This window comes from Aquila chrysaetos, chromosome 5 (genome assembly GCF_900496995.4).
Source record: "Aquila chrysaetos chrysaetos chromosome 5, bAquChr1.4, whole genome shotgun sequence".
NCBI lineage: Eukaryota > Metazoa > Chordata > Aves > Accipitriformes > Accipitridae > Aquila > Aquila chrysaetos.
The window spans coordinates 4,002,969-4,017,038 of NC_044008.1; the positions used below are offsets into that span (position 1 = coordinate 4,002,969).

At 44.0% G+C, this 14,070-nt stretch overlaps 1 protein-coding gene across 2 annotated transcripts in view; it reads right to left on the reverse strand.

The window, feature by feature from the left end:
- MKLN1 (muskelin 1) overlaps window positions 1-11,127 on the reverse strand; it is a 97,204-nt gene extending 86,077 nt beyond the window's left edge. Inside the window, exon 1 of one of the 2 annotated variants that reach the window (XM_030015514.2) lies at window positions 10,998-11,127. In XM_030015514.2, the coding sequence (XP_029871374.1) occupies window positions 10,998-11,089 (92 nt within the window). In that variant the 5' untranslated portion in view covers window positions 11,090-11,127. Of the gene's footprint in view, window positions 1-3,206; window positions 3,225-10,997 lie in introns of those variants that run through there. The other variant, XM_041123759.1, reaches the window with a different exon arrangement.
- Between the last annotated feature and the right edge of the window lie 2,943 nt (window positions 11,128-14,070).

The following is a 14,070-nucleotide window of genomic DNA, read 5'->3' on the forward strand; positions in this document are numbered from 1 at the left end:
GCAGAATATACTGCAAATTAGGTTTAAGGCTGCTATAATTTGCATCTAACCTAAATATTTTCATGAAGCTGCTGTTAAAGAAATCCGTGACTTTAGGAACAAGTGCTTAAGAATAAACAAATCCAAAAACACTAGCTTTGCTTGGCATATTCAAATTGCTCTTCAGAGAGCAGCTGTGCAGAAAAGGACACACACATCTCCAAGAGGACTTGGAACTCAGATGCTGCTCTTCTAGAAAACTGCCAAGGTACCATGCCATTAAGCTGCAAAAAGCATTTGGAGTGCTATGAAAACACAGTCTGACTGAAAATGGACAAAGGTCTTCAGGGTTGTCCATGTGACTTTTCCCCCGCCCCCCCCCCTACAACCATCCCAAAACAAACTAGCAAGAATACAGCCACTAGAATACACAGATTAAAATTTCCACTAACTCCCCTTTACAGAAGGCTGTAAGGCATGGTGGGACAACTATTTCAAACACATGGAACCATCACACCAGCAAGTACAAAGTATCAACGGAGACACTCTTGCCCAGCCTAGACACTGGAATGTACACACAGTCTTAACCAAGAAAAACAGAAGGAAAAAAAAAAAAAAAACCAAAACAAAACAAACCACACCACCAAAAAACCCCTGTTCCTTGGATCTGGAAAGAACTAGAGAAATTTTTCTCCTGCAACTCCCAGAAACTCTGTGCAGCTAACAGTGATTTCAAACCACCTGGCTATGATGTTTAAAAAGCTTTATGTACCTATGGCTCTCCCCCAAAGCAGTTCAAAAAAAGCTTTTTAGACTTTGTTATAAAGTTTCTCTCTTTTCCATTGGAAAAGTTCTCTGCTTAAAATGGCATAAGGATGTGAAGACATGAAAGTTTCCTGGTTGAAACACAGTAAAACGTGCCCAATTATTATGCAGTATGCATATACATTGAGGAAACAGGTTTTGGGGGGTTTGGATGTGGTTTTTTGGTTTTGTATTTTTTAAAACACAGGACTTCTTAACCCCATGCTGAGAAGTACAGGAGGACCTCTTGCAGAGTAAAACAAAGTTTGAGTTAAACGTGTACACAGGTGTGCAATTTTAAATACTATACTGTCATGAGGTTTGCCAATGTACTGCTCGAATTTGCTTCTATCTCCTCAGCCGCAGAGTTTCACACAAACATCCAGTATATTATAAATTTACTTCTATCAAAAGTAAAATAGCTAAGCAAGTACAGCATACAAAAATAAACTGATGAATTTAGAAATCACCACACAGAAATATACTTATCAGATCACAGCTGACTATACTGGACAACAAACAGGTATCACTTAGCTCTGGCCTAGAAATAGTTCTATTAAAACCAGTTTCTCAATTATTTCTTTCAAGGAACAGTTTACTTTTTTTTTTTTTTTTTTTTTTTAAGCTGCCCGTCATCACTGCCAGCCCAATGATAGGCAAAGGCCTTTACTAAAAACCAAACTGCTCCTTAAACACAGAATTACACTTGCAGACATTTCCAGTAACACAAGTTAGAAAGCACCCCTTTTCACTCCCCTCCTCTAGTTAAGGCTTCTTTAAACAAGATAGATATCTTTGATTCATCAGTGCTTCCTCCTGACACACCAGGAATTAAATGTTACCAATAGTGACTAAAACTGCAGCAGTATAGTCAATTCCCAGCAAGTTATCAGAGCCTGGTAAATAACTTCTATTCTAGTGACACTCAACAACCCTAAATCACAGATTAAACTTTTGACTGTATCACAGCACTGAGCAACCCAAATCCTTAGCAGCAAGAGCTCCCAGTTTCACTTTGGTAATATCAGTGCTAGCACAGCAGAAAAACAAATTGGAGAAAAAATAAAATAAAGTCAGGCCTATGCACATATGTTGGTAACCACAGTAACTTCACATATCACAGGTGACTACCAGCCTAATTGTCCCAATGTTTAGGGATTATAGTTCAGATGCAATTTAACTGGTAAGTGGTGCTGAACCTTTAAGCTTAAAAATTACCAAGGTTTGTTCTCTCCCCACACGAGCTTTGGTTTTAAATTTAAGAATTGTTAGATCACTGAAACAACAGATCTTTTCCATGTACTTGAAGTCTATCTACTTTTTGAAACAAAAAAAACTTAAAATGCTGATGAAATCAGTAATTATAAAGACTGCTTCACCTGATCAACTTAGTGAACTGATATTACTAAATCTAAGATTATCTTGAACCTTTTCTTTTGTCCACTTTTCATACTCAGTGTTCATTTCTACATGTCTAAGCCACAAGGATACTTGAAATCCATTCTTTTAAGTGATCCACAAAGTACTAACTCCAGCAACATGGCATGCATGCAATCTAGCTTATGTGAGGTTCCAGGAGGTTCCCTGAGCAGAAATAAAACCCTGGCTTGGTAAAAAGACCAAGAATAGGATGAATTCCACTCTTCAATATTCAAGGAAAAAGTCAAAGATATTAGATTCTTCATCTCACTGGATTTGTTGCCAATAAATAAAATACTGTAGTAAAATTTGCCAGAGTTTAAGACATCACCAGCCACAGCCGCTTTATAACAAAGTTCAGTTTTCATTTTTAAAAAAAAAAAAAAAATCTCACTTCTTGCTGGGAAAATAGTTTAGTCAGTCTGTGAACACTGGGATTTCTACTGCCAGCAATCACCAGAAAAGCCACTCTCCTACTGCCAGCAATCACTACAATCTTCCACAATACTGGTGGTATAGAGCACTTCAGTACTGCATTGCTCTCACTTCTCATTTCCAAAAGCATTTTCTTGGAAATGGACAAGATTACAAGATCAGAAGAAAGCAATGTCTAGCACACATCTATGTCAATCCCCTACGCTGTATTTTGGAAGCATCACAACCTTGGAGTATTTTTGTTTGACTAACACACACATGGAAAAATTTTATGAAGGCCAGGAAGTAGATTTAGGTCTTCCATGTTTTCACAGCATTGCAACAATGTTCTTACATGCCACAGTATTAGTAATATTTCCACTCAACAGAGGAATCCACAAAAACAGACTAAGTGATTACATGTAAAGATATAAATTCCTAGTGTAAGCCATAAACACATCTTTAACATTCATCAGCACTGTAACTTCACACTTAGTAAAAAGTTCACCCAAAAAAACGATGCCTGTAAAAGAATTTAAAGCAGACTATGTTCAACAAAACAGATGAAGCCCCCTCCCGCCCAAACTAATATCAGGTATGGAGATTTTTCACCAGAACTATGGAAAATGCCTCCTGGTTCCAGCTGGGACCACCTTCACCATATTAGCTTTCCTTTCAAAATTAAGGTCTCTCACTAATGATGTAACTCTACACAGGGAGTCCAGAAGACAAAATATTGACCTGGGAAAATAAAGAAATACCAGCCTGTCATTAAGTCCTGGTTATTTGGGGAATTGCATTACAAGTCAGGAACATCTGCCCCTAGAGCGACATTATGGAATAATTCCTTATTTTGGGGCAATATAAATAATTTGTGCTAAAGGGTACACCAGTTCCCAAGCCAACATTACTTTCATAGGTACAGCTTCCAAACCCTGTACCAGAAAGCAGGTTTTTTAGGAGACAAAATGTGAAAGCTAGCAATAGCACACCGTCATGAAAAAGCAGGGTGGAAACTCATTCAGCAATTCCTTACTCACAGGTCAATTTACCTAATCCAAATTTTCTTCTTCCATTTTAACACTTTGTGTTAAGAGCACCTCTTTACTAATACAACTTTCAAATATAGAACAGACTAGCAAATTAGTATTTAAATAGCTACCATAAGAGCCAAACACTGCTTAAAGCATGTACCTACAGAAAAGCATTCAAGAAAAATACAGGTAATGTCCTAAGCAGAGTTTCAGCGTTTTTCAGGCACCTTTCCAGTGCTTGAGAGTGACATTATGAACCCAGCAGTCAGTCTGGGGAGAAAAGGCAGAGAGGACTGAGGAAAACACCAAACTCAAAATTACCAGTGCGCAATTTTTCTCCATTATCAAGATCATGTCATTTTCCAGGAACTGCAGAACACACCAGCAGAGGAGGAGCAAGCGCTATCAACCAGTTCGCTTTTGCAGTTCAAATTCAGACATGCAGGCTGCTATCCTCAAATATATGGTTGTGCTCCTTGATTTAAATTGATCCAGGAAATAATTTCTCAAAGATTATGCATACTAAGTTTCAAGTAATGACTAAAATAGCAACTACCTAAGGTAACAAACCACTCTACATCTTCAGCACTCCCTCCTCCCCTTCCAGTAACTAGTATATTATTGAATTTGGACCCAGCTGAACTTACAGTCCACTGTTCCTACAAAATTCAACAGGCCATAGTCAAAAAAGCAAAACTACATTTGGTTTCAGAAGTTTATATTAACATGCAAATAAAGTAAGTCAAGCACTGGCTTGCTTTGGACGTTTGGAACATGTTGACCCCTAGATAGCTGACTGAATCAATGCTGCACATACCACTTAACCTCAACAGAAAAATCATGATCACATCATAAAATCAATGGTTGCAATAAACCTAACCATGCATTCTAAGAGGAATCTGCTAAAAAGAAGATGAATGCGCAGAATAAGAAACTATATTCTTTGCCATGACAAAAATCAAACACACTGTACATGCTGTCTGAGCAGTAACAACAGTTATCCCAGGAAAACGTGCTCTGTTTGAAATAATGTTTTAGTCTTTAAGCAAGTAATTAGTAATCAGGAGCTTGAAAGCCTTTATTAAGCTTGCAGGATATAAAGCCACATACAGAACAAATGATCCATAATCTGATGATGTTAACACCTCCTATGAAAATTTTACATTCTTAATGTTCCCCAAAATTGCCATCCCAGAAAAGGTTGAACATCGGAGTAATACAGGTTCTGCCAGGTTAGTCACACCAGGGAACTAGAGCAATTAGCATTTCACCTTCATACTTCTGCCAGTGAATAACTCTGTCTAATCTCTTAAATAATGGCTATATTTTAACTGCAGCTTAAAGAAATTTCTTCTCATACTACAGCATTTGTGCTTTTACCTGGGAAGCAAGGGCTATCAGACTTCTGATGCCAATGTAAGGAATGAACAACTTCATAATTTTATGATTTTTTTCACTCCCTGCACCTCTCTGACCTTTTTCTTTCTCAACACTTCACCTTATCAGACACTGGAGAAGCACCCAATATTTATGTATTCAATCTGTAATTAACTTTATTGTCTACAGAAATACTTTGCTTTTTAATACTGAATTTCAGCTTCCAGAGAAAAATCCTAGGCTACAGAAGTGATGTAAGCAAGGCGGAAAATACCTGTCAGAACATGAGGTTGTCTAGAAACATCCAGAAAATCCACACCAACAAGTGGGAAAAAAAAATATTTTTCACTGGACACTGAAAACAACGAGAAGCAGAACTGAGAACATTTCTCTACACAGGGTTCACCAGGGGGGAACAGAGTCAGTCAGCTCACTTCATTAACCAGTGTTTGCATTCCTAGCTCATTTTAGTAAATGTTAAAAGTATTGATCAATATTGCAAAGACATCACAAGGACATAATTACAGATAGCCAACAGGTGTACCTGTTCATCTTCCCATATCTAAAGGCAAAGCAATTAGAACAAGGAAAGTGAATTGGCTACATGAAAATACTCAAAGCTACAAATGCTGACAATTTAAGTTAAAAAAATACATTCATGCTTATATGTAGAAAAAAAAAAACCCAAACCCAAAGTCGCAGTTCTACAACTAGAATGGAAATCATCACTGCTACGTAACTGAAGTTATTTAAGAGACCACGAGACATAAGCTGTATCATCCAAACTTCTAGCATATGGACAATGAACACAGTTCACCCTGCCAGAGAAGCTCCAAAGCACACTCTGCTAGTCCACTGTGTTGGTCGGGTTTAGATAACCCTAAACTGCTGAGACCTCAGCAGAAGGTATCTTCACCTTGTCAGGGAAACAAAGCTCAGTGTCAGAAAATAAAACAGTAAAAACAAACCTTTTCATTCGTCATGACTGATCTCAACTTGAACATGAGAGTCTTCAAGACCTGGATGCATCTATAACAAGATTTATGAACCGATAAGGTACAGACCTGAATCATCAGTTTCACATGGTAGGAGGCAAAACTGAGTCACATTTCACTAGCCACAAATACATGTTTTTTCCTGTTACAGAAACCTCAGAGAACAGGGTAGCTGGAATTCAGGTTATTTTCAGGCTTTTTTTTTTTTTTTTTTTTAAATCCTTATGGACTTTACCCCCAAAAGTTTGTTACACATGTTCTCAGTATCTTCTTACTAATGCTTTGCAATCCTTAGATTTGAAAACACAGGAGAGTACATCTCTCTTTCAGAGTAAACACAATACAGCAGTAGATGTTTGGTTAGACTGGGCAGGAACTTACTGTCACGTCCTCTTAACTAAAAAGCAAAAAACATTTGCATTCTCACTTTTGAAGCCTACAAGTCACTCATACTTTACTATCAAAGCATCTTTCACTTCATTTACTTCCTCTGGTCTGATGGAAATACAGAAAAAACAGCAAAAACGCACACACTCATTTTAAGTGTATTGTAACAGATCAGCTGGATCTTTCTCTGTTTCAGTCTGCTTTCTAGGAAAGAGACAACAGACCCATCCAGCCTTCAGTATTTGATGCAGTACCACACAAGGCGCCAAACTAGAAAAGACTGGAATTATCAGGATAACTGAAGTCCACAGTGAAATAGATAAAAATGGGTTACAATGAAAAAGTGACTACCAATTAGGAGGAGGTTGCTAATGGCATTTAATTATCAGCTAAGAAACCAATCTTATTTTATATTCTTTATAATGACCTTAGCACAAGAAATAATTGAACAAAATACCAATAAGAATCCTGAAGTCAAATCTAGGAAATATACTGATCTTCTTCTACAGAGATACCATACAGGAAAACCTGAATGACTGTGGAATAGAAATGGGATTAAACTTCCTCACAAAGTTACATGACTAGCATAACACAGTAAAAAGCTCTTGTTAGTCTCTGAAGTAGGATTTCAGCCATACAAAACAGTGACAGAAGGACCCGAGTGCATTAGCCAACTACAAGGTACCATCAGTCACTAGTCTGATGCAACCACTAGAAATCATGGTCCTAGGATACAGTAATTTAGCATTTGGCAATGGAAAAGGGTACATGACTGCCATGGCAAAGAGCACAATACTTCACCTTTTATTCGCCTTAGCAGCCAGTTCAAACTGGAGTAGGTACAAAAGCAGGCTATTAAAAAAATCAGGATATGAAGTGCTTCTCTCAGAATGCACAGCAACAGCTTTTGGTTCTCTTCCTTACCAAAAAAAACCCAAGTTTGAACAAGGGCTACATTACCTTCTATAAACTGTTTATTCCCTCCATGACCAAAAAGAGAAGTGACTGAGCTCATCACTTTCTGCAGAAGGCTAGAAGAGAGAGGGGAATAAAGTCCAGGTCTCTCTCTCCCAACGTACGTCAAAAGACACCAGAACTCGTCTGTGTGGCTCGTGTGAAGCGACTGTTAGTGGTGGGGAAATCCCTAAGCCGGTCTCTCATGAGACATTCTATCAGGGAGCAGCCTCCCACATGGCTCCATTCCTTCGGGGAGGAACTGCGGAGAGGCAAGGAAGGGATCTGATGGAGGAATCTCAGGCGACGTGCTGGGTTGAACATTTTCCAAGTTGGACAAGCTGAAGCCTCTCAACACACTGTTGCCTCTGCACAGGCAGAGTGTCTCTGCAAACGCCAGATGTTTCAAGAACAAATTTCCTCTTGGATCAATTTTCTTTCCAAAGGCACAACCTCCCCTACAACGCAGGCTGAACTAGACACTATTACTAGACCAGCTCTTTCACTTCTACCCACAGAGTTTTTAAAATAAATATCCAAGTCAGTCTTCCTGCTGGCAGCTACAAGCCAATAGAGGATAACTCCAGCAGTCTGAAAAACAGTAGAACTATTCTTTGGCAGCCTAGAGAAGGACTATCTTCATTTAATGTTTGGAAAGGTCTTTGCAAACATGCAGGTAGCGGCAGCACTGGTCAAACAGCCAGAAATTGGATCCAGCACTAACTAATCCTCTAATACCACCAGCAAACACAACAGGAAAGATGCTGACATTCACCAGAAGAAAATTCTCTGTCATTGAAAGAAAACTGGTGTTTTTCAATAGACTACTGATCCTAAAATAGAACATGACCAGAAAGGTCTTTGAAAAACACTTTTGTTTTTTAATTAACAAGAGCAGTTATCAGGCAATTTCCGTGTTTTGAAAAACTTCAGTATCAGTTCAGCATCCCATAAGCAGATGCGATCTCAGTTACTAGACATCTAATTTTTCCCTAGACAGCAGTAATGGAAATTTTATATTTCATTGCTTTGTTTTACATTTAAAACCATACAACTACTTAAGAAGTGTGTTTAAGTTGTACTTAGCTAACAAAAAACATGGGTAATCTACTCTGTTCCTCTTCCACAAGCACTTTGCTTGCAATACCACAGCTCCCAATGACAAGCAACATTATTAAATAAAGTAATGTATTCCTACATACATTATGGCAGAGTCCCTCTTTTACTTCAAGGTTAAAGTGGTTTCTTCCCAGTTACGCTTGCAAACTTATTTAAACTACAGTATAACCAGAATTCCCAATATCATTCCAGAAAAGCATCACTCTGTTCCACATATTAAATACTAAGGCAACTTTTAGCTCTATCTGTGTGTTCATCCCACAGTATGTTATGCTCCTGTCCCAGCAATTTTAAAGTTTTCCATCTTCACTCCATCCCCAAAAACCTACCCTCCCATATGTTTCTTTACAAATTTTCTCCTTTCAAGAATCTAATCTTAAACTGCAGGTCAAAACCTCCCTTTTCCACTTCAGATTCCATTTAAGCTCTCTCCCAGAAGATGGGAATCAAAAGTCAGCAGACAGCAAGCAAAAACCAAAACTTTCATAGAAGACAGCACGCAAGCGTTAGGACCAGCATCCCTCAGACCAAGGTCTGCATGCTGGAGAATAACCCCATTGCTGGGATTATTGAACACTGCTTAAAAGCCATTAAAATTGTTTTTACTGATGATAAGCACATTTAAACATCATCTTAAAAAACAGCCAAATGCAAGGTCATGCATTTGTAAAACACCAGCCCTACTATAGGAAAAGGGAATTGTATCATGGAAGGCAATGACATTAAGGACTTCGGGCAGCACTGCAGATACCACGTGAGCATTAATTCCTGACACAAGACTGTAGCAAAAAGAACTAATGGGAGCCTTGGAAAGGAATATCAAGGAGAAAGATGGTGTTATCTTTTTATATAGCATCAGTAAGATCAATAATGGACTGCCACCCTTCTATGCAGGGACCAACACTTCAATACAATGTTGAAAGCCAGAAATGCTGGTAGAAATCACAAGCATGAAGACAGACCTGAAAGAAATGCCTTAAAGTCAAGTCTTTTTAACCAGAAGGGTAAAGGGATTACTAAATTATCACCAAAGATTATCAATTAGAAAAGAAACCGGTTCTTTTTAATATCTAACAAAGTAAATATACAGAAAGATACAACGACTAGTTTAGTCAGAAAAACTTTTATTTTTTTTAAAGGTTCACTTCATTTTGGAAAGTAGAGATAACTTATAACATTACTAATTAACAAATAAGGCAACCCTGTCACTTGTTCATAGTGGGTGACTTAAAGATATTTCAATCAAAGGTTAATAAATTCAGCACAATCAATGATTAGACAAGACTCTACAGCCTGCAATGACTAAGGTGTCCAAGTGCAGTAATCCTAACGGTCCTCCTGACCTCCAACACTGAAGCTAACTTATCGAAAAGGCGTATCGAAAATAGCACACTTAGACCACATTACAGTCACTCCAAATTTTACTTTCAGTAACTAGAGGAATTTAACAAGCCATAGCTGGACTGCCATACAGCCAAGCCTCCCATTTGGGACAGGGTGACATTAGTACAGCAGCGCAAACTGATGACTGTGAAACGCACCTCCAGCCTCCTTTTGCCAAACCCCAAATTCCTAAAAGCAGAACGCGAGGGCAGCAGATGACCCCCTTCCCCCAAACCCACACACGACGGTAGCCCAGCGAGCCTCCAGCATTTCAGAGGTCAGGGCCAGGAGAGGAAGCCCGGCTGCCAAAAAACACACTGCCCACAGGCACCTGACTTACCCAAATCTGCGGGGTGGGGCTGGAGGGCGGGGGGGGGGAAAGGTTTACTTACCCTTCTCCTCACTTAACCTGGTGACCAGCCTCTCCCACACACAGTGCCCGTTTTCCCCCCAAATCTAGGGCCAGATTCTCCTCCTTACGCGCACCCCCCCCTTACCCATACTCACCCCCCCATGCACACTGCCCACCCGCTAAAGCCTGGTGCTCAACCCCCCCTCCTACCTGACCCTAGCCTGGCAGCCAGGCCCTCCCCACCTGCTCACCCCCCCAAAAACCAGCAGCCCAGACCCTCCACCCCACACAAAGCCCCCCCCCCAAAATCTGTTCATCAACCGCTCCCCCAAACACCCCACACACACACCGCCGGCGCTCAACCCTCTCCCCAAACACCTTCCCAGCCCTCATAAGCACCCCTTCCCCCACACAGCCCCCCCCAAAATCCTCCTGCCCACCCCCTCCCACACACACAACCCCCCCCAATCCTGCTCCACAGACCCTCCCTCACACGCAGCCCCCCCCCACAAAAAAAAAACCCTGCTGACCAACCCCTCCCTCACACAAAACACTTCCCCCTCACAAACCCTGCCTCACCAGCCCCGGGCCGCCCCAGCACCCCTCCGCCGGCGCTGACCGTACTCCCCCCCCCCCGCCTCAAGAACGGCCGCTACCGCAGCGCGGCCCGCCGCGGCCTCCCCGAGCAGGCCACGGCAAAGGGCCCGGCGCAGGCCCGGCAGCCCCGCCGCGGCGCCGAGCGACCCAGGATCGAAACCGGGACCGAGAACCGGGACTCACTCGGGCAGGTAGGTGGAGGAGAAGCTGCTCCAGCGGTGCAGGGTATAACCCAGCACCCGGCTCTCGGGGCCCGCCGGCCCCGCCGCCGCCATCTTGTTGTCAGCAGCGGCAGCCGCGGCCCCGGCAGCGACCGCGGGGGGCGGGGCCGCGCTCTTAAAGGGGCCGCGCGTCCTCCCCTCTGTGTGGGGAGGACGCGGGTGGGTGGCGGGGCCCGCGTGGGGAGGACGGGCCGTGGGGCTCCAGTGGGCTGTGGGGTCTAGAGGGTGACGGCCCCTGGAGCTGTGGGGGGGGTCCGCCGCGGGGCTGCTAGTGGGCTGTGGGGCTCAGGGAGACGCCTCATGGAGCTGAGGGGGGGCTCAGGGGGAGGCCCCGTGGGGCTGAGGTGGGCTGTGGGGCTCAGGGAGACACTGAGTGGGGCTGAGGGGGGCTCAGGGGGAGGCCCTGTGGGGCTGAGGTGGTCTGTGGGGGGCTCAGGGAGATGCCCTGTGGGGCTGAGGGGGGCTGTGGGGGCTCATGGAGATGCCCCGTGGGGCTGAGGGAGGCTGTGGGGCTCAGGGAGACACTGAATGAGGCTGAGGGGGCTGAGGGGGGCTCAGGGAGATGCCCCGTGGGGCTGAGGGGGGCTCAGGAGGATGCCCTGTGGGGCTGAGGTGGGCCGTGGGGCTCAAGGGGACACTGAATGGGGCTGAGGGGGGGTCAGGGGGATGCCCTGTGGGGCTGAGGTGGGCTGTGGGGCTCAAGGGGACACTGAATGAGGCTGAGGGGGGGTCAGGGGGATGCCCTGTGGGGCTGAGGTGGGCAGGAGGGCTCAGGGAGACACTGAATGGGGCTGTGGGGGGCTCAGGAAGATGTCCTGTGTGGCTGAGGGGGGCTGTGGGGGCTCATGGAGATGCCCCGTGGGGCTGAGGTGGTCTGTGGGGCTCAGGGAGATGCCCCATGGAGCTGAGGGGGGGCTCAGGGGGAGGCCCCGTGGGGCTGAGGTGGGCTGTGGGGCTCAGGGAGATGCCCCATGGGGCCGAGGGGGGGGCTCAGGGGATGCCCCGTGGGGCTGAGGTGGGCTGTGGGGCTCAGGGGGAAGCACCATGGGTCGGGAGTGGGGTGTTGATTGCCAAAGGGGACGTCTCCTTTCCCGGCCCCACGGCGGTGAGTGCTTGGGAAAGGGATCTAGGAAAACCCAGTGGGATTCGATCCTGTGCTGGCTCCTGCAGCAGTTCCCTGTCGCGGGTAGCACAGTTAACCTCCCTTGTTCCATTTTATCAGCTGAATATTTGACCGTGTATACTTAAACTTCCCAGGAAGCTCGTTTTGACATTTCTGCCAATTTTTAAATGCTGGGGGGGGGCTCGTTTTTTTTCTTTTTCAAGAAGGAGTTATTGAAGTCACCATAAATAACTGTAAACAGATAAATAAAAGTAAATAACAACTAAAATGAAAATGTGGATGATTGAGTGGTGCCCAGATTTAGCTTTTGACCAACATTCCCATTTGAAAGCAATTGCAAATTGAGCACTGGGCGCCAGAATTAATCAGGGTTTGTTGTTTTTTTTTTTTAACTTGGGTCATTTTTTCAGTCCATACAACAACTGATCTATGTGCTTCATGGAGAGACAACCTGGAGGCCCAGGTTGGGAAGGAACCCAAGTGGTTTCCCACATCTTGCGCGCTGTCATATTTAATAACTTTTTTTCCTTTTGCTCTGGATTTTAGGAAATAACTTGTATTTAATCATAGAATACCAGGTTGGAAGGGACCTCAAGGATCATCTGGTCCAAACTTTCTTGGCAAAAGCATGGTCTAAGGATGGCCCAGCACCTTGTCCAGCCAAATCTTAACAAGTGTCCAATGTTGGGGAACCCACCACTTCCCTGAGGAGATTATTCCAATGGCTGATTGTTCTCATTGTGAAAAATTTTCCTCTTGTGTCCCATCAGAATCTCCCCAGGAGTAACCTGTACCCATTACCCCTCGTCTTTTCCACGTGACTCCTTGTGAAAAGGGAGTCTCCGTCTTCTTTGTAGCCACCCTGTAAGTACTGGAACATGGTGATAAGGTCTCCCCTAAGACTTCTTTTCTCAAGGCTGAACAAAGCCAGTTCTCTCAGCCTTTCCTTATAGGGCAGGCTTCCCAGTCCTTGGATCATCTCTGTGGCCCTTCTCTGGACCCTCTCCAGCCTGTCCAAGGCTTCTTTGTATAGCAGTGTTGAAAAGTGAACACAGTGTTCCAGGTGTGGCCTGACAAGCGCTGAGTAGAGTGGGATAGTGACTTCTTTATCTCTGCTGGTGATGCCCTTGTTGATGCAACCCAGCATCCTGTTGGCTTGCTTTGCCGCAGCAGCACACTGTTCACTCATACTGAGCTGCTTGTCCACCCAGGTCCTTTTCCATAGAGCTGCTCCCCAGCCGGGTAGATCCCAGCCTGTGCTGCGCTCGTGGATTGTGTTTTCCCAGGTGCAAGACCTTACATTTGTGTTTGTTGAGCTTCATAAGGTTCTTGTTAGCCCACTCTTCCAGCCTATCCAGGTCTTTCCGCAGGGTGGCTCTCCCTTCTGAAGTGTCCGCTTCCCCACTGAGTTTGGTATCATCAGCAAATTTCATCAGGGTACACTTGATCCCATCATCCAGATCACTTCTGAAGATATTAAACAGATATTAAAATATTAATCATATCCTCCTTTGCAGTTGATGCTGCTGAATAATTCACTGGCAGCACCAGTACCACTCTGGGTCTGTGGTGTCATGCTCGGTTTGGAGGGAAGCTCCCATCAAGATCTCCAGACCTGCACCAGGTTTTTTTTCAGTGCTTTGGCCCTCTGCATGGCTGCGTGCCAGGAGACTGGCTCTGAAACCCCAAACACCTAAAGGACCAGCACGTAAGCTGGGTATTCTTTGACACGTTTCTCTATCTGAGGTTGTTGTAGGGTTTTTCATGGTGAAGGGAGATGTTTTCACCCACAGCCCCCACCAAAGCAGGGGGGAGGCTTGGGACATCCCTGGGGCAGCTCTGGGCTGCTTGAGAAAGCAGAGGAGATATTTCAAGACCAGGGGAAAAAAAAAGCCAAACAAATAAACAGCTG